Here is a 26,746-nt window from a genome sequence, read left to right on the forward strand (position 1 = left end):
GTGAACCCACTGAAATTAAAGAAAAATACTCTCGTCGTTAAAACCATACCCAGGCCCATCCTGGCCCCATTTCCACACCTCCCTCCTCCCACCCATCCTTCCCCCCCAAGATACCTTGCTTATAGTGTTACCTAGTCTAGACTAATCAACAAAGCACAAGTCTCAAATCTTTTAGTGAGATCAAAACACTTGACCCTAATGAGGAAGGGTCCAACTTCAAACTTCAGATTACTGTCTCAGTTTTCCTGTGCTGGTACCATGTGCTAGCAAGGAGCCCTGCTGGCATCCCACAGATCCAGGACAGTGACAGTGGCTTCCTACAGGAAGCACCCAACCCTGTGGCGGGACTGAGAGGTGCCCTGGGTTATTGACTTCATTTTCCCTTAATATCTGTCCTTGCCTCCTAAGGCCATAGCAAACTGAGTAGCATCACACACTGCACCCTAACCAGATTACATCAGAAATGATGTGGCTGAGAAAAACACCACCAAAATAAGTGCAGTATCATGCCTGTACCAGTAGCATAGGGAACATATTTATAACAATTTTAAGGAGAGTACAATTTAATTGACTGAAAAGCTAGACGACTTCAGATATCTACAGCTTCTTTAAAAAAAAGTTACTTTACTACGTTTGATCTTAAGGAGTGAACAGTATAGAGAAAGATTTTGAAAATTAGGCATCAAGCATGAATTACAGTGACCATGTCTTAAGTAGCCAGACTTTCTGCATATGATACACAGCTGTACACACATCACCATGCTGGTATTTAATACAGCTTTGACTTTGTATGTAAGGCCTGCATGTGTCAAACAAAGTATGCAGTAACTACTTGTATGCATTATTTTCTGCTGAACTTCCATTAGAACTGCCTGATAAAAACCTGAAAAGGAAAACCCCTGGGAGGATCGATGTAAAAACAAAAGAATTTTTGCTCAATTAACAAATCACCACTGAAATGATGAGGAGTAATATCTGCTATTAAATTGGTGAAGAAGATTATCATTGTATTTCCAAGAAGCATAAGATAAATGCAGAGTTACATCTGAAACATCTGTTTGCAATACACAGGAAAGTTGTTTGAAAATGTACTTCTCTTACCGGTAAATCTGTGAAAGCGATGCCTGCAATGAAGAGAAAATTAAGATTAATTTCCATATGCCTGGATTCTAGCCTCATTGTCTTAAGTGTATCATTTTATGTTCAGAAAACTCACCCACACCATCTCAGGAATAAGTAGTTAAGTATGGTGACATCCATGATGCTTAGACGCAACTGATGTGCTTCAGTAATAAAGGACAATACGTGGCAAAAATCAATTGTCATTCAAAAGTACTCAGTTTGTCCCTGATTTTTCAAAACTGGGTATAAGATTTAGCAAACGTCATACAGATATGCAGATTAGAGAATATGAAAATTCTGGCTACAGATTAAAATTAAAAGGAAAAAAAAAGTATCTGAAGATATTTTTCACTTGCACGTCTCGATGCTGCGACACCAAGATTTAATGGTGTCTTTTCTTGTTTGCTATTACTTTTCTTTGTAAGTACGCATTATCTGTACATGAGCAGCACATGCCTATAATACTCCAAACCAGTCTGGTAAATGTTTCACTCTAATCCATGCCAGGATGTTTTCGTTTTCAAATAGAATAGCTTAATATCTTATTATATAATTACAAGCATCCATCTACCCATAAGACCAAGGCAATGGTCAGAGAAAAATCTGACCTCTATATGCTTCAGGAATTTCATGCAATTGGGGGGGGCGGGGGGGGGAGGAACTTTCAGTTAAAAAAGTAAGTATCAGGAAATCTCCTTCTAACAGCCAAATGATAACAGTATGTCATAATTTCCTTTATTGTTGCAAGTATTTCTTAAAATTATTTTTTTACAAGTGCATAATGATTGAAATTCACTTATCCCTTCAAACTCTTACTTATTTTGTATCACTGCCTTTTCAAATTCAAGGTTAAAAAAAAGCTTTTAACCTTTTGTCCTAAATTCCACCCCTGCTCTCCCCCTCCATTCTCCATCAAGATTTCCAATATCAAGAGCATCTGGATTCCTTACTCACATCTTCGATACAGAAGAATGACATATAGGGTGAATCTGTTTCCTCCCATCTCATCTCAAAGCTATCATTTTTATTTATGACCTGTTCATACCCTAACTTTTTCTAAGCTATTACCACTTTCTCTGTTTGGCAGATTTTGACATCCAGCTTGCCCTTTTCCAAAATCACCATGGCAGTAGGCAAGATAGATAAATGATGACCAAGTGACATGTAGGTATTGGGGGTTTTGGGGTGTTTGCTTTTGTTGGGTTTTTTCCAACCCAGGATTTCGTACTTGCATAAATAATTGCTTAGCCCTTTTTGGAGCATCAAATCCCAGGCTGAGCTAGTGATTTGCAATACTCTAGACTGCACCTATGGTCCAGAGAAGAAACATAAAAGTTCTCCAAGTCACAATCATATAGGAATTCTGGACAACTACCAGCAACAACAACTCATCAAGACAGCCAAAATTTCTGGTTTCTTCTTCCCCTGAAACACAGAATCAAATTTTCCTCTATCAGAAATTCAAGCTAACAAAGCCCATGACAGCAAAACAGTTCTCAGGCTTCCTTCTAGTGTTTGTCAGATTGTCTATGGCAGATGACATTTTACTAGCCTCTCCTCACCTATGCCATTCCGTTCCCTTCTTTAAACATATTTTAATCACTTGGAGTGTTGTTTCACAGTTGACCTAATCGAGTCTGCTTTAGGACTTCCACTGAACGAGAAGATTCTGCTCCTCCCTTCTTAGCTCTTCCATGCATATGACCCTAAGGGCAGTCAGAAAACCAGTGGCTCTTTGGCTGATCAGCAATCTGATCCAACTTACCTGCAAGCACACTGTTACTAGTTCCAAAAAGGGAATAAGGTAAAGACTACCCTTCTCAGCTTTAAGCCAGTTAAACATTAGGGTAAACACAACATGAGCCTGTTATCTTCCATTTTGACATATACCCTGAAACAGGGCCAAAAGAAACGACACAGTTCAAGTGTCCCACTGCCATAGGTGTCAGGGTATTAAGTCCAGGTATTAAGTCCTCATTCAATTTAGAAGAAACACTAAATCATCATAGAATAGAATCACAAAAGTGATTACTTTGAATTGACCTCTGGAGGCATCTAAGCCCTGCTCTGAGTAGGGGCAGGACAACTCCAAAGTTAGATCTGTTTGCTCAGGGCCTGAGCAAACAGACAGACAGTCTGGTTCTGAGAGACAAGGAGAAGAATTTAAACCATGTTCTTCCCCTTACTGCTTTCCAAACCTTCTCTTGTTTGGCAATGTGAGAAAACAGAACAGCAACTTCAAAAGTCTCTATCTCAATAGCCTCTTACTTCACTTCAAGCTACCCTCTCTTTTCCTTATCACATTTCTACCCATGACAAAAACCTTATTTCTTCTTTCTGAGCTTTATCCCTTGAAACTTCCTACTCCACTCAGCACAATTCCAAGATCTCTTCCCAAGCCCTTGCTCTCTTCTTAATGCAGGAAGTAAGATTTTTTTCTTCTTCTTTCTTTACACTTTGTATCTTTGGTCATTAAGTTACATTAAGTAACGGAATAATTATACATATTGCATCAAAAATTAACTCTACCCCCTCCTGCCATCTTCAAACTCACAAATTCTCTTGCAGTGTTGCATAATGCTAAAATTTACCACAAGGACTTAATGGACTTAATTTTAGCCCAGCTACGCATGACTCTAGGCTGGGAATCCGAAAGACACTGTTCTCCAACTTCTGTTCAAAATATTGCCCATCTGATGTAAGGTTTTAGTGAAGGCTAGGTGTCCCCCATACAGCAGCAATGAATTTTAGCTATATCCATTCTCCATTTCTCTTATATCTATTACCTTACGTTATAAACATCAAGTATTATTTGTGGATTTAATAGCAACTTCATAAATGCTGGTCCTATAGAATGAGGTGCTATTACAAATCCTTCCAAATCCATAAGGCATGTTAGTGCAAGTGGCACAGAAGAAATTATTCTACCCAATTCTTTAATTAAATTCATAGATTATGAGACTATTAAAACAACCATTCAAATACATTGCTCCTGACAATGAAGAGTTTCAGATTTACAGACATAAAGTTATTGTTAAAGAAAACGTTTCTCCATACCCAAGCTGTGTCCATTCTTTGTGTAGAAGCAGGTATTATTGATAAGGTTGACACAACAACCAATGACATCACCCGTAGTAAACGTTGGGCCATAGGGTTGTCCAGTTCCAGAGGAACAGAATGAATGTCCATCATCTCCATGGTAACCATATGAATGTTTATCCCAACCTAGAGAACAAAAGCATTTGCAATTTATTAATTTATTGTGAAATAATGGAAAGAATATACAAAGTTAGTGTATTCTAATATGGTTAATTACTATGCTCAGTTTTCTGATTTCTAAGATTTTTTTATCTGACAAATCCATTTCATTTAAAAATGACAACTTCTTTTATCAAAATGGCTGAACAGGTAATTCCATTTGTAGTACATAACAGGTAATACAAATTCAGATAACACATTTTTCTCTTTAGGTGAACACGCAAAATCAACAACACCAAAAATATGATCAGATACAGTGCTGAAATTTGAAAAGTTATATGCAGATCTGACATGTCCCAATAAAGCAGCGAAGATTCTCCTGTTCTCCCTTTCATCTTGCAAAACTATTGCTACCATATGTCATGATCAAATTCTTCCTGGCTAAAACTCAAACATGCATCTCTGGGGAAACACATTTCTACTCCTGATTATTTTTGATGACTATTCAGCAGCAAGCAGACTCTGCATAACAGCAGAATCTCCAGACTATAGTGTTACTAGCTTTGCTGCCCCTAAAGATTAAAAAAGGGAAAAACAAACCAATATAGGTGAAAGTCACAGCCAGCAGGCAAATCATTAGGTATGAAAATATGGTGCTAATTCTGCAGGTGAAGAAGCTGCAGAACCAGTTAAGAAACTTCATATTCTTACACTACTCAGTGTAATTCACAGCAAGCAATTTTAGTCTGAGCTCATTTAAAAATACCTGTCCACACTCTCTGCAATCCAATACTAAACAAAAACACCTAAAAATGAGTAAACTCTGAGGCACCACAGAGTTTTCCTAGCAGATCTATTAAAGGCCTATTCAAAAGAATATAAAGCATGACTTAACATAAATAGCCAAATTTCATAAAGATATATATATATATGAACATTCCAACTATAAGAATTTATACTGACAACTCAATTTTTAAAGAGTAAAAGGTTGTGGGTTTATTCTTCTTTTGTCAAGCTGTTGCATAACAGGTTAATTCGAAAGTATTCTCCATACTTAGGCCCCTAATCTGTATGATTGGTAGCTTCAGCTGGCACCACATTAAGCATCTCTCAGTAAATTAAATACCCTAAATTACTGCAGTTACATTGATTATTACTATCTTTGATAATAATTTGCAATGCATTCTAAAACATACTCAAAATATACTTAACACCACCCACTAATAAGTCATCACACTTAGATGGGCTCACAGCGTAACTGGGACTTGCTGTCACCGTAAGGATGTCTACCAGAACATTTGGGTGAGAAAGTAACAATGCAAAAGAAATTGAATACAGATACTCTAAGGTCAATTCAACATGATTTTATATGTGGCTAATAATAACCATTTCAAAAAATCGTCTTTTTTTTAAAAAACATTTATGTATCAATTAAAAAAACCAACATGTACACACACAACACTATACAGATATACTGCAGACAACTGTTAACAAGACAGTGTCCCTGACCATGCAGGTCAATGGAACAGTCAAAAATTAAAACTATGCTACATATCTTTACTATTAAAGCTGGAAAGGTAACAGTACGGAAACTGACAATAGGAGAGCTCACTGACAAAGTTTTTGTCATAGTACTCATCTTTATTGCTAGAAATTCAGTTTACAAAGCAAGGAAATCTATAGCTTCATTTTTATGAGGAAACATGATTAAATTTAAAAATGTATCTGTTTACTAAAAAGTATCTGCATAATGTTATAAGTAACACTAAGAGCTGAGGTAAGTAGTACAGGAGCAAATGTAGAGTAAAACAATAAAAAAATTTAACTTTTTAGCTGCAAGCTTTACATAATTCAGATAACAGATTCAACACATAGACGTCAGGCTACACTGTTGCGCACCAGAACCTTCCCATCAAGGCCAAGCGTATTTTAAAAACACAATTAACCAACATAACATGCCAAATGTACTAAATACTGAAACATACCTGGTAATCTGTTCATGTTCACACCCTGTGCCGAAAGTCCAATTCCCATGTAACTGTAAAAATTAAAGAACAAAAGAAATATATCTGTCTCTTTGAAAAACACATATAGATGTGGGATATTGCCAGGAAACACTGTGCCGATTAATCATGTATCAATTAAGATGCTGAGAGGCCATTTAATACTAGCATAACAGCAAGGGAATTGAAAAGTAATTCCTGGTATATGGGGTATATAGACAAATTCTGTCCCTGCAGGAGGTAAGGACAACTTCATTCTCTTTTAGGCATCCTGTTATAAGTGGAGAATATTGATATTAGCCATAAAATTTAAAGCATTAACAAAGAAAGTCAAAGGCCATGTATTAGTTCAAAGGCAGGGCTAAAGCTATACACCTTCATCACCTTCAACGTACATAATAATGTTTTGCAGACAAACTGGAATGAGTAACTTTGCAAAACACACACAAAACTGTGCATTATTGCAGAAGCAAAATGCATCCTTGCACAACACTTATAAAAAGATCAGATTGAAACATTAAAGGCCTGGACCGTGGAGCAGAATGCTATCTTGAGAAATTTACCAGCAACGTTACTTAGCTGTTCACAATCTAAAGTGGGAAAGTATTTTTACTGTACTGACCAGCAATCTTCAGTCTAAACAAGTTATGGCTAGGTCAATAAAGTCCTAAAATCAGCTTTACATAGGTAGTTTTAATAAAGTTAGTGTCCAGTACAATTGTTAAATAATTTAACAGTAAATACCAGAAAGTTTAAATTACTAATGCACCCCCCCAAACACCAAAATCACACTATTTTAAGTTAGTAAAATCAGTTTTACTTCTGTTTCATAAGCAAAAGTCATTTCATGACCAAGATGAGAGGAAACCAAAAAGAAAACCAGCAGGAATGAAAAGCTGGCTTTCACCCCGCCCCCCAAAATCACACCAACCTCCCCAACTAAAGGCAAGCATCCAAAAAAATCACCTAAACGTAACATTTTCTAGTTTATCAAAACATGCAAATAATTTTGACACCAGTTCAAATTAGTTAACATAAATTTATCATTAAATAGTTAAACTGGATATAAAAACCCCACCCATGCCAATTTGAAGATAGTTTAAGACAACAAACATGACCTTTGTATTCCCATCTCATAAAATGCAAATTTAAAGCAACTATTCCACTAGGAAGTACAGATTAACCTGCTATTTTAAATACATTTCATATAGAATGAAACTGAGCAGGAAATCTCAGAAGTCATGTATGCTTAACTGTGTACTGGGCTTTGTTTTTTTCTATTGATCACTTCCAACAGTTACCTTAACCACTTCTATGTTTGATATTTACAAAGCCCTTCCCCAATAATTTCTAACATATGATAACCATCTTTGTCTCCCTTCAACATACCAACATGAAATGGAACCTCAGAAACATATAAAGCAGATACTACATTTAGAGATACCACGGAGCTGAAGAAAAGGGCAACAAACAAAAGGATTAGTCTTTGCTGCTTTGCTAATTACATTAGTGAGGCACCACTGCAGCAGCAGAATCAACAAAACAATTATAAATGAAAGCAACAAGTGGAAACCCCTTGATTTTGTCTTAAACAATAAAGGCAGAATTGTTATTAGCATAGTCTGGAGTTTGATGCATGAAGGCTTCTCATGTAAAGACTGAAAACCCATTATTGTAATGTCTCCTGTTAAGGATAATTTATTAAGGAAAGGAAATTTACTTTTAAAAATAATTTTAGATAACTTAAAGAACTCCACTGACTGCAAAAAGCCTTTCAACATGAGTCTATTAAAAACCCCTTCATCCCAAAGTTTCATTTCAGTATTCGTACAGAAACGAGATTAGAATTACACAAAAATGTAAAAAGCTAGATAGAAAATAATCATCTAGGTAATGTTTTGGTACCATCTGTCTTTTCCTCCCTCAGATATCATATCTTCTGAGCCTCCTCTAACTCAGTAACAATTGTAAACACGGACCTACTGTATTTAATACAACTGGGAACAAGGATTCTTTACCTGCTGGCAACAACTAGAAGGCACTAGGCAGTGACACCATCTCAGTAAGAAGATGGATGTTCAACAGTATCTATTTTTCCGTGGGATTCACTTAAAACTACTTGGAATATTAACATCATTTCATCAAGGAGACACGGTATTAATAGAAACTCAGATAAAGATAGATTAAAACATTTCTAATAATTAACACATTTACTACAGACATCTTTCAAAAGAAAAAAGGAATGTCTACAATTTATGGTTTGGAAGTGAGTGAAGTTAAAGGCTTGCCAATTAAGCTAATTTATTATTTGTTATAGTCGATGGATAGCTAATCTCATGCTCAACTAGGTACAGTACACTGTAAATTGAGGGGGAAAACAATACCATGACAGATAGGCTTTAGATGCTCTAAAATTCATCAACAGGAGTTCTATTTATGCCAAACCACTACACGTAATATTTTTCTCCTGGTACCTTTAAGCTTCATAGGCTTAAAAAGACTTGTTTGGTTTTTAAAGAAGCTTAGCCCATATTTAGGTCCAGAGTCACTGTCTGCAAAAAGACTCGCTTCAGTGGCAGGAATTACATAAATTGTCCTCCTGTTCAGTTCCTTACGCTTCACACATCACATGTCTCAGAATCAGGAGAAAAACAGCAGCAGAGCTGTGCATTTCAGTTTTTCTCCCTTAGTCCACAATAAAAATGCAGGGCAGCAAAAGAAGCAGACATACTAGCACACGGGTGCAGTGCAGGCCCAGACTGTTCTCAGTCAGTTCACAATGCATTTCCTGCTGTCTTGTCGCATCGGGTTGGCGTAGGAGATAGCCACAGACAGGAAGAACAGTTCTACTTAGACTATGTTACACCATAACAGCAGCCCTGGGGCAACAGAGGTCTCAACACCAGGAAGCAGCACGCTCACTCCAACATGTAGCACCTTCCAAAAACAGAGATGACGCAGCATGGTTTGAGAGACCGGAGAGGGTGAATAATGGTGTGGTTCTGATGCTGCCTCCCTCATCACTCCCCTCCGTACCTGCGGATGGTGCCTCCACCTCAGCTCCCCACCTGTAACCATCCCTGGCTGCTGCAGTGGGAGAATCACTTCCCTAGGCACACAGAAGGAAGTGGCTTGGAACCCTTTTATTAAGAAGCCACTCCCTCTGAGCATTTTGGTCCCACCAGTTGCTCCTCATCACCTCGTTGAAGTGCTCACATCTTACAGGAGCTCATAAAATTAAAAACAACATGTAAAACGACTCATGGAATACATTAAATCAACCCATGAGAGATTGAAATAAGAGACTATGGCTGAAAAGTGATTTAAAGTGCAGCCAAATTGGTATTAAGGACCAAGAAAGCAAGCGCATCTTACATAGTCTTGATTTTTCATTTCAAATTGTATTTATTCTTGTTCCAGTTCATTAAAAGACATAAATTACCATTTTAGTGTCTCAGCACATCCTCCAGTTTACATTTCACAACTGCAAGTCATATAGAAATTTTTAGGAATACTGCAAAACTACAGAGTTTAAAATTTGCTAAAGATTCAACTTTTTGCCACAAAGCAAAAGAAAAGTCCCTAGGCACTATGATACCTATTGTTTTTTTTCACTAACACAGACTGAAAAGCCTAGGCTTCTCTGCAGTGAAACATGTAAGAAGCAGGAAGCTCACAATAACTATTTTCTCCTCAAGCATCTTTCCAGTCAAAGAGCTAAATTCAAATTTTTGCTGGCACCTCGTTTCTACTTGGATCCCTGAATAGACTAAGTGTGAGAAATAAAAAAAACAGAACCAAATAGAAGGAAAAAATAGCACTAAGCGATGGTACAGAACTGGAGACTGCTAAAACATAAGAAAAAAACCCAGAAATTCATATAAAAGATACACAACTCTGATTTGTATTTGAAACTGCTCATTAGATCTTTTAGCCACTGTATGAAAGGTGTATTGAAGAACTTTCAACAGGGAAGTTGGTAATAATCAGAATTCAGGTTAATTATAACCTTTCCCACCCATTCCATGAAGAGGAATACAGAACCTCAAAAAAACTATACAATTTACAGGTAGCTCAGAAAGCTTACTAGTGGTTTAAGATAAATTTAAGTGCTAAATAACCACTTCTATGGTTAAACAAAAAAAATTAAAAATCCACAAATATTCCATACTGTATTTGTAAAGGCAAGTAATTTAGCATATTTTTAAGTAATGAAAAAAAACCCCATAATAGCATCCCTACTACAAAAATTTCATTAGCAACCTGCTACCTGCAAAGAGTCAAATACCTTCTGATTTTCACTATGCCTACATATTCTATTAAAGACAGTATAACCTGGGGAACTGCTACATCATGCTTTGAAATCCAAGCTCTTTTGGTGATGTCATCAACTGGGTATCTTATCACCTACGTGCTATTCATTTAAAGAAAGCAAAAGCAACTTCAACCATGCGGTGTTAAAACCTCAGTTACAATAATATCTGTAAGGAATGTCTGTCCAAGCACTAACAGATGTTTACAGCCATAAATAAGGCAACTGAAAGTATCTTAATGTTTTGAATGCATTGACTACTAAGAAAAGTAGAATTAATGCTCTGAAAAAGAAGTACCCTATAGCCAACTACAACAGGTGCAGTTTGTTTTACAAATTTATATCTTAGAAAAGGGTACAAGTAGTAAAACCTGCAACATCTTTAATAATTTTAAAACTAAATGATCTTCTAAAGGGCTTTTGCAACTGACTTGCAAGGAGGTAAAAAGTTTGAATAATGTTCTCCTATAGTCTTCTACACTGTCTTCACTGACACGACACTATACAGTCAGAAATACAGTACACTAAAAAGGTATCTAAATTTGATCTTTAAGATAGTTACTCTGCATTAACATTTTGTAGGAATATGCTAATCCAAGATTCTTATTGTCTGCACAACCACAATACAAAATGAGCTGTTAAATTTTTCTCTATTTAAATGTTTCAAAATATGCCATAGACAGTTTGAGTCTTTCATTTTAAATTGAAAACAAGTTTAATTTTATGGAGTGTTTCCAAGGAAACAGTATTTTGAATATGATAAACCCAGGTTTCAGATGAATCGAGTTCTACAAAGGGAAGAAAAAACAAAAAAAAAAGTCAGGCACTCATCTTGCGTAGTGCTTGAAAGTGGTATTCCTTTAACCTTCTGCTTGTTATTACTATAATGTTCCTAGAAAGATTCTCATTTACTGATTTACTGACATCCCTCTCTCTGAGTTTGCACAATTTTGTCTTATGACACTTCTCCCTAAGCAGTAAAGCCTTCCTGGGGACCATGCTGTCACAAAAAGAATGGCTGCATAAATGGTAATATAATGTAAGTCTGGGCTGCAGTAAGATTATTATTCATACATTGTATTTATGCAGAAGAACCTCATAAGAAAAAAATAACTTAAAAAATTTTGCAAGAAGCATGGACAAAGAAATTAAGTACCTTCTCTTGACTTTCTTTTTAAATTAGAAAACTTCATTTCTGGAAAACATCAACAAAGAAATAAAACTCTCTTATTCCAGTTCCACATATTTCTGACAAGTTAAACACAAACCTCAAATAATCCTCTTACACATTTAGTTGCATTCATTTCTGTCAAATGTCTGATCTCCTACACTCAGGTAAAAAATTAATTACTGCTACAGCTTAAGAAAAGATACACTTGCTGATTCATCATGCAATCTTTTCTTGTAGCTGCTGCAATTCAAATGAAGACGCCAATGCAAGAAAGGTACTTCAGACTTCATCAGATTCTATTCTACACATAAGTACTCTGCTAATAATGCCGTAAGACATTACTTCTATGTAAATAGAGACTTGAGTGAAGTTTGTTGTAACAAATGCCTGTTACTGTAACAAGTAACTGCTAAGGACATATCAAAACTATAAAAAGGTCTTAAGACTGCACAAGGTTTCTGCACAAGGTACAAAACAAACACTAACAAAACAGCAACCAAAGATACTCTAGGTTTTGTTTATTGGTTTACACTTTAGCTGTGAACAAGAAAACAGGTATACTGGATGCTAAAGGAAAAGCCAACTTACTGCAACAGAAACAATCTGCAATAAAAAAGCATGGTTTCTGTTTAAAAAGTTACATAAACATGGCCCTAGAAGACAACAAAGCATTTGTATTTCACAAACATCACTCAAATAGACCAAAACAGCTCAGGCTAAACCATAGGCATGGGTGTCATGAAAACTCAAACTTAATTCTCATGGTACTTTTGGATAGTTTTTCCTTTTTTTTTTTTTTCTTCACCCACTTCATCACATAGACAACACATACTACAAGATACTGCCAAAACAACAGATGACTGATTGTATGGACAGGGTTAAAAAAAAAGCCATAATCCAAGAGGTGTCTAAAGCCTTTTTAACACTGCTTTACCAAAAAGTGTACGATTACTTGTGTGAGTTGCTGTAGTAACATTTTCTTCTGGTGCAGAACATTTAGCAGAACTTACATATGCAATATAAAGCATGCCCATAAAGATCTGCATCAGTACAACCACACCACAGACTAAACAACCATGCTCACAGAAGTGTAAGCTAAGTGCTATCTGCTGAAAGCCTAAAGCCTTTCTAAACTTAGTTTTCATTTTTTCTTCTAGATGGCTTACCACCTCCAATCTTGTTTTCTTTTTTTTTTTTTAAAAAAGCACATCTGCTTAGAGGATATTGCATTTTAAGCATACATCTTCCTCAGCTGTTCTAAAAGCACTAAAGACAGTTGAGAAGTAAATAGCATTACTATCATTTGCCCATTGCTAGTAATTGTATTTACAAACCAATTAATAATATAAAGAATGGACAGAAATTCAAGACACCAAGGACAAAGGCATTTTCCCCAAAAGTTTATTTTCCCCAGGGAAGTATCAGACAAAAAGCCTCTCCTGGTGAAAGATATAAAAAAAAACCCAAAAAGCTGTATTTAAACTAAAATTGAGTGGGCATAAGCTACCAAAAGTAGCATTCCCTGGGCCCAGATGCTCTTTTCTGCCCCAAGTTCTCCTCTCCTGCTGCCACAGCTACTCATGAAGCCATACAAACATCCATACTGGGGAACAAACCTTGCTAAAAACTAACTCACTCTTGAGGTCAACTTTTGGAGAATGAGTAACGCAATGGGGTTTACCGTGAAGCTGACACAAAGAGTCACAAACTGGGACAAGGTAAGCGAACTCAGTGAGTGTTCAGAGACTGCTTTTTCTCATGGCCAAATCACCACAAAGTTTAAAGCTATGGTTTAGAGTAAGAATTGCAAACATTCAAAAACCATTGCTGTGACTGGAAATGAAGAGATTCATTATAAGAACCAACAAGCCTAAGACTGAAATTTATGTAGAAATGGATGATCACTCAATAAATCATACACACATAAACTGTTTATAACGTAAAATAATGGAAGATAGTTTGCTTCTGAAAGCCAGGTAGCCAGTGGATACCCTTGAGACAGTCCCTTGGAAAGTGGAACTGGAGTATGCTCATGCCCATTATGAAACGTCAAAGAGCACAACCTAAGGTTACAGCAAAGGTCACAGACTCTCACCTGAGAGAGATTATCAACGACTCTTCACCATTAAAGAAGGATGACCACAGCAACAGCACAAAACTATCAGACTTGTAGTTTACATAAGCTATAACAGTATCATGCAAGTATCTTTAATTGTGTAAGAGGGAAACGTTAACTGGTATCTGAAATAAAATAGACTGTGGGTCTCTAAGGCAGATGCATTAGTGCTTTACAAAAAGCCAGAGGACCTAGGTATGTAAAAGACTAGCACAACTGAACTCAGTAAAAAGCAGCATAAGAAAACTGAAATCAAGATTAGAGAGACTAGAAAAAGTCTCATTTGCATATACTTACCTAGCTAAGAAAATGGCCATCATGGTAGTAATTTTTGGAAAGTGAGAAGACACTATAGTATTATAATAGATTTAGAGACTAATTAGGGTTTACATCTTCAAATCACAAGAACATTTGAAGCGCACCCTTGTTCATTTCCATTCCTAGACTGTCAATGTAGTTTGCTTTAATTAAGCCCATATTCCAGAAGTATAGATGAAACTAAAAATAGAGTTGTATGCAAAAGGCAACACCATGCCTATCTCACTCCCTTGAGTACTGTATTAAAAAGTTACAGATCAAAAATAACATACATTATTTCTGATTCTCTGATAGATCAATTACAAATGAGGTCTCTGTTAAGAGTTTACAAAGGTTTAATTTAAAGCTAGAACTATGTTTAGCTTCCTCAACTACGTCAGAATTTTTGACAGTACTTGCTGCAATACTTTGCATTAACTGACATGTATATGTATTTATTTTTAAATTAACTGGAGATTTCAATAGATATAATTTATTGAAGTTAATACTCTCCTTCCTACCGTGCTTTCTAATCATCACCTTCGTACTGTTCCCTGTACTTACACGCATTACTCATCTACCATTATCATCTCCAATCACTCACATCACTGCCCACAATGTTCCACATAAAGCCAAACAAAACAAAGCAAAAGAGTGTAAAAGAAGAATGTAAATAAATAGAGGTCCTCAGATTGCAGAGAGAGACATGAAATTAAGGAAGAAAACTGAAGAAATAAGAACAACAGAAAATATTTACATAGCAACATGACAGCCGGTTAGCACTTTTAACAAGAATTTAAAAATATTTAAGATAATTATTTCACATATCTGTACTGTAGCAGCACATAAAAGATCTTAGGACTTTTCATGCCAAACACTGTACAAATGCCAAAACAGTTTTTGTTTAAATGATATTTCAACCCTATTACTTTTATTAACCTTAATTCTCACTTTCCTTTTTCTCATCTGTTACCATCAGTTGCTGCGTGGCCCTATCACTCCAGACTGAGGTATCAAAAAGCAACTTCACTCTTCATCTGCTCTGCAACACCAACCTCCATACCCATTTCTTATTTCCTCATATGCCTACTTTCATGCTTTCTTCAGTGTGTCCATAATGCCTGTAAGTTGATCACCATGAACATCTGCAAAGTTGATGTACTATGCACCCTCCCATTCCTACTCAAGATTGTTACCCCCAAATATGTAAAGAATTTAATGATCTAGGTCATTAGCGTGACAAAACCAATGCTGTTCTTGCACACAGACAACTATGGCAAGCCATACTGGAAGCATGCCTTATCCATGCCCTATACAAAGAAGAGCTGTGCTCCTTCAGAGGAGGAGAATAATCTTTGTGATTGCCCAGCAACTTTGAGAAACACAAGATCATATTCCAGGAGCAGTGACATCAAGTGCTACAGTAGCACAAAGAATAAATCTCCTAGACCAGCTTTTTAGTAAAGGTTTTTGATGATTTGAGGCAAGTCATGCTAAGTAGAGCACACAAGCAAGAATGCTGTTAGACTTGCCCATATAACGTAGTACATGGATTAAATACTTTAAGCTGAGTTTATAAAAAAATAAATATTAGTAAAAGCGACTACCAAAGGGAACTCCAAACAAACACCATTAAATTATACATTTTCATTTATGAAAGTTGAAAGCTGTGCTTCAGCTTGCAGACAGATATCCAAGTTGCCTCAGGTAGTCTAAGGTTTATTTTAAAGAGTACCATAAAATATAGCTGTAGTGCTTCCACAGCTAGGTTCAGGACTTGAGAATAACAGATGTTCCTGCAACAGTAAGGCATTTTAACTAATTAACCCTATTAGTTACATGCTGGTCCTCCACAGATACAGTCTTCCTGAACTCTGTTCCCGTTACCAGACACCAAGTAAAGAAGAAAAAGTGTACCTGGAGCAAGCCAGATGAAACACAACAGGCAGTGAGAAAGAACTAATAAACCCTGTTAGACAGAAACTGGTTTCTATAGACCTATATTTCTGCATAGAATTCCCCAGTTTACTTATTACAGAAGAATTTATTAGTTTGAATGCAGCCTAACATTGAACCATAAGAAATTCACACTGCATCTAGTCAAAGACCTCTTGGACCTGCAAATAGGGTCTAGAAATACCCACACTACATACAGTGAGGCTCCACATGTCAACTCCCACTCTTCATCAGCTATGCTAGATTTGGTTTTGGCTCTGTGCACAGTATTCCCCGGCATCCACACTATCCTACACAATGAAAAAATTAACATCTCTGCTCATTATGCAGCTAATGTTTCATAAAGTGACACTTTAAAAAGGTCACAAGGCTGAAGCAAGGACGACACAGTATGTATTACCATTAACTGAAAAAAGTACCCCTCCTTTTTTCAAGAACTCTCAGCAGGCAACTTCACAAGTCTTAACTCCGTACACCTCACAAATAACCATTTAAACAACAAAACCTTGAAACACTTTACTCAAAGGTGTTTTCTACTTTTGCAGGATTGCCCTGAGTGGCCTATAGAATTAGAAACTACTAAAGAGCAAGGCAAAGAGGTCTAAGGTAGAGTAGAGGAGCTACGTAAAGTGACATCACCACACAGACACTTTATGAAATCCACTACTTCAAAAAAAACTAGCCTCCAAACTAAGCAGGCAAAAATACATTTCAGGAAGAGACATGTGCATCACTAGCAAATTACAGTAAGAACCTCTCCTTAACTGACAGCAGCAGGCCAATTAAAAGAAAAAGTTTAAGGAATAAAAAAACCACACAAAAGGGGTTCCTAAAATTGATAGCAAAACATTACTTGAAACACTAATTTCTATCATCTCAATTTAAAAATAATTAGGTCTTCATAGTGTGACAAAAGCAACTACAGACATAAGTTTTTCACAGCAAAGAAATCTCCCAAGAGATAACTTTTGGGAACAGAACCGATAACAAACTCATAAATGCCCCTACAAGGGGGCAGCAGCAGTACTGAGAGGTTATTCTTTCAAAATATCTCTATAAAATACTATAAACAAAACAAAAAAGTTTGAATATTGTTCCTGACTTACAGAAGGCTTACAAAACACTGGGAAAATTAAAGAAAGTAACAGCAGCAAGACAGACAAAGAAAAGACAAAGGTGCTGAATTTCATCCAAAGAGTTACAACATAGTTCTTTTCTCTCAAGATTTATTTTCACAACAGGACAACAGCATCTGCAACATGCTTGTACAGTACCTAGGGACAAGGACATTCAATCCTGACTAGAATCTTGCTTTAGAACCACAGTATATACTACAGCATACTAGAAAGTAGTATTGCTTATGTAGTCCTACATAGGCAACTTAATGTCTCAGGATTAACACACACCCTCTACCAAAAGCAGTGAAAGATGAAAAGGAATTACAGTGGTCTAGCAAAGACTTCATTAGCACTTCAGGACCCTCCCAGGTGAGATTTTATCTGCCTCAGTGGACTTAAAATCATGGTATCACCTGTACTTCAACAAATTTATAATTCAGATGGATTCTGGGAAGCAGTAGCTGCACTCACTCAGCAACTCTTGTTCTTTCCATAGGGTGACAAATTCCCAGGCACCTGTTCAGAACATTCTTATTACTGTACACCAACAAGTAGCCTTAAGAATAACTTTCCATTTTAAAATTGATACAACATCCATGAAAAGACTGCACTGAGGAGCTAAGCTGGGCTGCTGGACATGCTAAAAACTTCCCAAAAATTACGTGAAAGTTAGTAAAGCCATATAGTCAAAAAACACCACCTTTAAAGATAAAAGCAAGGTCAAACTATGGTCCAAACCCTAACTTCTCTATCAAGTGAAAATGAGAAGATGCTGTTATGGTATTTACTGTGTACACTGATTTGTGGGCAATAAATACCACAAACAAATCCCTTGAAACAAACAAATATCAGAGTGCAATTTCTCATTAATCAGGAATTAAGCTACATAAAAGGTGGTAAAATATGAAAGTAAGTTGATACTGAAGACATCTGTTGACTGAAAGATGATGTGAGACAGTATTTCAAGTATTAATTAATTAATAATGCACTCAGTGCTTACCCATCTCTTCCCTTACTGACAATTTTAACTTCGAAATAGTATATGCCACAGGCTGCAGGTATAGGATGTGTAGCTCGAACAGAAGCAGCATCTTTTGGAGTCTTTCCATGACCTGAAAAACAATTGCATTCAAAACACAACAAAAATATATTTTAGATAATTGCAGAAGATTACTCAAAGGTATACATACCAACTACTCAAAACAGAAGGTTTATGTAATAAGCAAACAATATACAATATTCTAATCAGTCTCATTGTTATGCTAGAATATTTTCTTCCAACATTAAGTTTTTATTGTAGGCACCTGCATTGCAACTAAGCATGCTATGACAAGTTCTGCATATACTACTCTAAAAGGTTCTACAATTATTTGAAGGGAAACTAGAAAAAAGTTTCACTGCAGTAAGTAACATAATTGACAAAAGCCCACCTGGGTTTGAAGAACTGTATGATTTCTCAAATGCAAAGGGCTTACTCATTTTCATAGACTGAAACATGATACAACAGTTTAATGCTTAGTGCTTCTGAATCTTGAAGTTATTTAAATTACTTTAATTCTAATGTCCTTCAGAATAAACATCATTCATTATATAGAACGTACGACATAACATTCAGAACATGGAAATGAATTATTTCAGAACAGCTTTAAGTGTTACAGCCTGCAACTGAGCTAATAAAGCTCTTACTCCTTTTTATAACGCTCACTATGTATTAGCTCTGCCACAAGAAGAATGCCCAGTGCCAGCTCTTGTCCACTCTAGGGATTTTCAACCTAAATCCTAGAGCCACTTGCAGTCCACTAAGACTAACTCTTCAGAATCTGTCACCCTCTTCACAGCCCTTTGTTCCAAAGGCAACTTGGAAGCAGGCTTTTGGCCAGATAACTTGTTTAGCAGCAATGTGTTCAAGAAAGCTCAGTCTCTCCCAGGCACACCAAAATCCCTCAATTATTGTGTGAAAGTCACATATGCAGTCACAGGAAGAGAGCAAGGTGTATTGGCAAAAGGCATTTTGATAACATGACAACCAGGAACAGATTGTCATTGCCATAAGAATAATTCACATAGATCCCATGCCCACTCTCCATGTGGATCTGAGGCATGATGAAGAGAGATGACTGTTTTGAGTGTGCGGTACGAATCATTTGGGCTGCAGCACTCCAGCTGTCATCTCCAGTCCAGACAAGGAGACCTAATATGCCAAAAAAAGAAAAAACCACCAAAAAAATCAAAACACTCCTTCCAGTGGCATTAAGACTGGAATTATTGCTCAGGCTCAGATTAATCATGTCTCATGTGCAGCAAGTCGGGTCATATACAGCAAGGAACGTACTGCAGGAAAATGACAGCCTAGCCAGCCAGAAAGATCAGGCCCAGCTGACCTACACTACTGAACCTCTAACCACAGAGCCCTCTAGTGTAAATGTTGGTAAAACAGCAAACGTTCATCTGCCTGTAGAGTTAGCACCAACCATCTCTTACCAAATGGCATATTCTCAGCCAAGGAGAACTCTCCATTTCACCATGGCCTCATTTGCACCCAAACCTTTACCAGCACAGCACGAATTCTTCACTCATCGAGATTAGTTTTAACCTACACAGTTTTTCTGACACAATTAGTTCACTTCTGTGTGTTGCCTTAAGGCAACTAGCCAACCTCTTACTTTTCTGGGTGCAAATGCATTGCTCACTTCAGTATGTCATTACTAACATTTTATATAAAGATCTTTTGATTACCTCACAGGTTTGACAATATTAAGCTTATTACCTACCTTCTGCATGTTGTTTTCAGAAGTCTCACGTGAGGAAAAAACAGTAATTTACTCCTCTATACACAAGATGGCATGCATGTTTTATTGTTCACCACTTTTATTTCCTCAGGCCGTGTCAACCGAGGTAATAACCAAAGCCATAACCTTAGAGCTGCCAGAAGTTTGCTTGGTTTTCAAGGGCTGGTAGTTCACTATTTAGCTACTACAAATTAGATTATCATTCCTAAGTGTGCAGAAATCCTTCAGCTAAAAGGCACCCAAAACTTTATGGGCAGAACATCAAACTCCTGAGAAACCCCTTAAATTCAGATAGCTGTGATTAAATGATGCATTAGTTAGAGGGGAGAATCGGGGAAAGGAAGGATACTTTCTTTTTAAATGTCCTTAGGTTTTTACTTTAAAATAGACTGCAAAGAAGTTCCCTTGGTTACTCTATGCACTCAACAATCTGTGTAGTTTCAGTCTGACTCAGTCTCCTTATTTGGGTAAGTCTTCCACATAGAGGACTAAAGTAGTAGGAACTAGCCAAATATTATTGAAAATGTACATCTATTACCCAGCAAACTTTGTTTTGTGAAATCACAATCTAAGTGTTTGGAAACAATACCAATTTAAGGTATTCTGAGCACCTCTTCCTGAAACTAGTCCCCTTCTCCCACCGCCTTCCCAATCCAGGCAGCTATTTGCAAGGACATACCATGAACCAGATTGATTAGCTAGCGGGCTTTAAGAAACCTACCAGATTTTTTTAAGCAGCAGATCAGTTCCCTGATCCAGTTCACACCACAGCCATACACAGCTGTCACACTGCAAATAAGAGGTCGACACAGGGGCAGAAGTAACAGGATACCTTACCAGTATTGCCAAACACTTCATGTGGTAAAGCAACATGCTTGGGGAAGTCAGTGCCTGAAACTACTTTCATCCCATTAAAACAGAAGACACCCTAAATTTAGAACTGCTGTCCTTTTAATATAATCTCCTATGAATGCCATTTTACTACTTGAGTATGCTGCTTTTATTTGTAGTTACAAACAGTTAATCAAGCAGTTAAATACTTTCAAATATTCCAAATACCTCTACATTGTCTCAACATGCTAGTTGAGACTTTCAGTACTACCAAGCTACATCAGATTACATGAGGAGTCAAGAGGTACTAGTTACCAGTCAGCTTTAAAACAAGAGAGGCTCTTTACAGAGCAGGTAGTTGAACTGCAAAATTTCTTACCAAAAGGTATTATAGATGCTAGTGTTTAAGTGGACACCGGGCAAGCTCTAGAACAGAAATTAGCTGAGAAACTGCCTTCAGCTCAGGATGTACTTCAGCTTAAGATGGCTGGAAACCAACAGCAGAAAATACAGATATACTATGTATGTCCAAAATGTTTTTTATTTTTCTATAGGCACTCATTAACGTCCACTGTCACTGATGGGACATCAAGATAAGCGGCCCATTAGCTTGACATTATATACGCTACCATATTCTTTGGTAACCTGAATCCCCACTTCCTTGCTTGTGAATAAAAATGAACATTGACACCCAAATCCGAACTTCTGAATCAGAGGTTCCAAACGCCTGAAGCAGATCATATGAACACTGTCCTGTGTTCCCAAAAACAGACCTGCTTCATAGTCGCAAGCCATACTTTAAAAGTATTCTTTTAAACATTTTAACTATGTATTATTTAACACTAAAAACTAATAATATTCAGCATTTAAAAGAGAATTCTACAAACAGATGGAATGTGGGCAGAGAAGGGAAAACAGGTATACAAAGCTTGAACTTTACACTGTAAATCAGCTCATAGGTAAGTTCAATTACCAGAATTGTTTTTGACTGGGCTTTCATTAAAAGTGTTTAACAACAATGAGTTGACCATGCTTAAGGAATAAAGTTTTATTTTATTTTTAAGCAGTCATTTGCATTGGTGATTTTTACTGAAAGTAGTATCATCAATCCTTCAGCAAAATTAAATTGAAATTAATCTAAATTTAAATTCCACCTACTTGAAAAAAGCCAATTCAGGCAAAACCGTATTGAGGAAGCTATTTCAGCTTTCAAAAATACAATCTTTGAACCTAAATCTCAGTGTGTAATGCATATGCATCAAATAGTCAAAAAGAAGTCTACGGGAGTGTCTACCCAGACAAAAGTAAGCAAGTTTTAAACAAAGTTTGCATTAGCTGAACTTGTGTTATTTCCAACAGGTGGTTCAATGACTTGCTCACAGTGACAAAAATAAAATAATCAAGGCATAATCTTCTGCTGAATTCATTAGGAAAGTTTCACTGAGACAAGAAAAAAAGACGTGTGCAAATTACCAATTTTACCTCAACTTTTTCCCCAGTTTAAAAAAGCAAGACATCTCAGAGCTACAAAGGTGTCCAAAACAGGCATACTGTCTGGTACTGAATGTACTTCAAGTATTTTCTGCCAGAAAAGCTGACACCATCCTTGTATCACTGAATGACAACACAGAACTGTTGCTATAGAATCCTCTTCTGTTTGTTATAGAAATTGGGATGCATAGTTTGCACTGAAAAATAAAATATACTTTTTTTTTTTTTTTTTAGTTTGGCTCTAGAGACAGTTCAAAGGCAACTGCATTGTAAATAAACGTCCTGGCCTGCAATACATTAGTAAAAGTTCACGCAATGGCAGCTTACTCAAAATTGCGTAACTTTGCTCAGCTTTTTTTGGACAATTGTCACAAGACTAACTTAAGTGAAGTTACTACAGGACTTTCCATTATTTTAGCACTAATGATTTAGTTTGTTTACCTAATTATGTATAGAGTTTCTTTCACGGTTACAATCTGTGTTGTATTTTTATCTCCTTATACTACATAGCATAGATTATTATCTGCTGGAAACTGAACTTGTCTGTCTAGTGGAATGTTTATATTGCATACAGCATTTACGAAATCCCTGTTTTTCAACAGGATTCATGTGTTAATTCTGAACATCTTAGAAATATATAGGAATATTTTTAAAGATGTCTTACCCTGATAGCTACATTATTTTCTGTGGTAACTGCTTTACACGTAGCATACATTTGTCCAAACCCTTATGCTTTCTTTACCACTTACAGCTCAGAGCTGTTAATATTACAGTCTAGTGAAATGACATAATTTTTTTCTGATACTCTTTTCCATGTCTCCTATCGTTATACCACAGACAACGGTCACTAGGACAGTGTTAGTTTTCTATCAGCTTGCACAGCTACCTGGCAGCAACACAGAAATGTACATCTGTCCACCTAAAAAACAAACTTACCCTTCGGTATAGTCTTTTAATATATTACAGTATCACTGATGCTCGTATATATGTATTTCATATCCAGATTTTGACAAAGCTTCCAAACCAAGAGCCAGAATTTGGAGAAGTATAACAGAATAGCTCACTGCCGAAAGAGATTAGGCTGTTCTGGTAAACAACACAGCAGTTGATGCATCTTCCTTTCAACCACCTCCCCATGTATGTTTTCCTTTTGTTTTTTAAGTAACACTATGATTCTGAGAGGTAACACAAGAGGATTGACCCTTGGGTTTTGTTGACCTCCAAGAAAATTTAAAGAGCTATTACCCTGATGCTAGACTGTACTCCTTTCTTTAAATCTCCACCGTTTGATCAGTGACTGGTTTTATGGCAGTTTTGATTTTTAAGCACTCTCTAGGATGCCTGCAAAAAGCTTCAGGTCCACAAATGCAGTACACAAAGCATCACAGCTGCAATGGCTAGAAAGAGACATCTACTGCAGCTCATGTTTCCATACAAGTTGTCCACTGGTATGCAAGAAAATGAAAGGAATCTTCAAAATTACAGAGACAGCCATCATTCCTCTCAGAAGCCAATGAAACAAAAATATCACTGCTCACAATACATCAGGAAAATAAAATTATGAAGCTAGTTGTATGAAAAAATGACTTTGAAAGCTTTTGCTCTGATTATTCCTTCCCCCCCCCCATTTTTTTTCAGAGGCAAATATCCCCAACACATCCAGGGCGGAAGGAAAACACCGACGTTACCACTTTCTGCCTCCTGTCAGTCACAGACAGGAGGAAATCACTCCAGAAGAACAGTTCTATAGCCAGAAATCTATAGAGGCAGCAGAGAAAGCTTAAATGTACAAGGTAACTGTACTACAGTAATAGAAAATAGTAATAATTGCTTTTGATTACTGGCTGCTTTGGACAGGTCTCTCTTCTCTCTCTTCCCTGATTATTTTGGTCAAGAATACAACAGAGCTTTATCCATGCTCAATGTGTGATTCAAATTGCCTTTCAACAAAAATGTCTACCGTTCTTCCATGACTACTTAGCTAACTTTAGAAGCACTGGAAGTCCCAATATTCCAAAAGATACTTTGAATGCTTAAAGCCTATGTTTGCAACTGATTTGTAGAAACAACATTTCACAGTGCTAAGCACATTCTTACTTGCTATTTTCCCTTAACCCCCGCACTGAACCTCCTCATTTTCTTCCCTTTTATTGTATTCTTAGCAGGAGGGAGAAAAGGCAGATGTTTTAGTGGGATTTTTTCCCCCCCCAGTTCTCAGGTAGGAATGCCCTGATACCATTCATTGCTTAGCCCAGTTAGCAACTCCAGGTTCCAGGTAACATATACATGGGGCTGCCCTAACAGCCACTTTCATTAAATTACCAGGAAGAAAAGATGGGCCACTTAAGAGACCATTCACTCCCATTTGTAGTTAGGAGAAAGAAAAGGGTATACACGTTATACTGGCACTCCTCCTTTCCATAGTCCTCTGGGCTAATCTTGGAACTCTTCGACCTTCATCATTTACTATTTTTTAAGAGCTAGAGTAAAGGTATTTTATTATTATAATCTACTAACTGTGCTTTATTGTGCTTTATGACTTCTGATAAAGCATCTACAGTATTTCTTATGTTACCTATTTCTTACTTCAGAAACATGCTGAGCCTCTTGTATTTTCTTTGAGGTAATGTATTTCTTTTTTTAACACTAAGGCAAAGGAGAGAAGTAGTGAGGAAAAACAGGGATAGCAGAAAGAAAGCTTGAAAATATACTTCTACAATTACACTAACAGACCAGAGAGGTTCCATCTCTAAATTCTAGTTCATGAGCAAAAAGAGTTGGTCAAAGCAGTCAAAGCAAAACAAACCAGCAGAAGGACTTGATGACCATAAACCCCATGATTACCTTGTAAGAAAAAAAACCACAAAACTAACCCACTGCCACTAAGCACCAGAAAATACAAAATGCTTCTAAAAATACAGGGTCATAAAACACTGAACAAAAGCCAGGAAATTCAGAGTCAAGTATTAAATAACATGTCCTTAAATCACTTGGTGCCTCCCAGAAACCTGCTCTGTACATCAACGTCCATTATCTTTGTATGGTGCATTAAACTTTGCATTTTTAACAGAGTATTTTGTATGTAATAATAAAGCCTCTCTATTAAAAAAGTCTCAGAGTACATTTAATCCTTTCATGGCAGCCAAATCCTGCCATGTGTTTGTGTTGCCGTTTTTCTCCTCCGATTAAACAGTAACATGTTTATCAAGATTTCACTTGAATTTCTCTGCTGTAAACTCTGAGAAAGGGTAATTGCAAGGTTGTTTTTTCCCCTCCCATTACGTTCATTTGACTACAGACTGACAAAAGATCCAGTTCTTCACAGCCAACTCAGAAGTGGTTTTGAATCCACAACACTTCTACTTTAGGACTTGGGCCTAGAACACCAGATGCGTCTGTGTTTTTTCAGGTCAGACTGTACATCTACATTTCCAGGTTTTATGACATTTCGTAACAACCAACACAAGTTTTTCTTCTATTGCCTCTTGCTGATTTATACAAACACATACTCTGATTTTTACCTTTCCTTTAAAAATCAGTAACTATGAAACGTTTAGCCAGAAAGTTATAGTCACCATTATTAATATAAGTCCTATCATCATTCCTTCCCTCAAATCATTCTGTAGTCTGTAAAACAGTTAGGCAAGACTGTTACCAGTGACTTCAATTCCATTTTTCACAGTTTAAAAATAAACCGTGTTTTTCTGTGCTTTCCCCTCCCGTCATTTCCGTGTTTAATAGCTCAACGCTTGCTGCTTTTAACTCCATTTAACCCTTGCTCTTCTCGAGAGAAAAAAAAAAAAAGCCACTTCTTCTCTCGCTTATTACCATAAACAGGACACGTCATGCCGATTCTCCTTTATTCTCCTGCCTCAGACCCAAACCTTCTGGTGGTACCTGAATCCACGGAGTAAGTCTCGGAGTTTACATAATACCCACTCCAGAAGCATAAGGCGGCGGGGGCGGCCCCTTGCCCCCCCCCCCAGCAACGCGACAGAAACGGGGGGAAAGGAAAGAAAATAAAGCTGAAATAAGGAAAAACAAGACCCTTCTCTCCACGCTGGGGGCCATTTAGGGGATCATAAAACATGGGAGGAGAAGAAAGAGGGAGAGGAGCGGTGTGTTATTTCCTGTTATTGTTACTGCTGTTACTGCCCACTGCCCGGTGGAGGGGTCGGGTCGCTGCTCCCCGGCCCAGGGAGGGCCTCGGCGCTCCGCCGGGGCAGAGAGGGATCGCGGCGGCTCGGGGCCAGCCCTCACCTTTGTAGTGTACCCGCAGGTTGTTCTGGGAGAGGCCGATGTAACTGAATTTGTCCTTCGGGCTCCAGGAGCGGGGCAACGG

General features: G+C 37.1%; 1 protein-coding gene across 1 annotated transcript in view; it reads right to left on the reverse strand.

Annotated features, from left to right (window-relative positions):
• Window positions 1-26,740, reverse strand: part of RANBP9 (RAN binding protein 9) — a gene marked incomplete at its 5' end in the record, with an annotated part of 40,164 nt that extends 13,424 nt beyond the window's left edge. The window contains 5 exons of the mRNA XM_010285654.1: window positions 1,102-1,124; window positions 4,180-4,347; window positions 6,306-6,358; window positions 18,294-18,405; window positions 26,665-26,740. Coding sequence (XP_010283956.1) covers window positions 1,102-1,124; window positions 4,180-4,347; window positions 6,306-6,358; window positions 18,294-18,405; window positions 26,665-26,740 — 432 coding nt within the window. The remainder of the gene's footprint in view (window positions 1-1,101; window positions 1,125-4,179; window positions 4,348-6,305; window positions 6,359-18,293; window positions 18,406-26,664) is intronic.
• Between the last annotated feature and the right edge of the window lie 6 nt (window positions 26,741-26,746).

The sequence above is a fragment of the Phaethon lepturus genome, unplaced genomic scaffold, assembly GCF_000687285.1.
Source record: "Phaethon lepturus isolate BGI_N335 unplaced genomic scaffold, ASM68728v1 scaffold49624, whole genome shotgun sequence".
Taxonomy (NCBI): Eukaryota; Metazoa; Chordata; class Aves; order Phaethontiformes; family Phaethontidae; genus Phaethon; species Phaethon lepturus.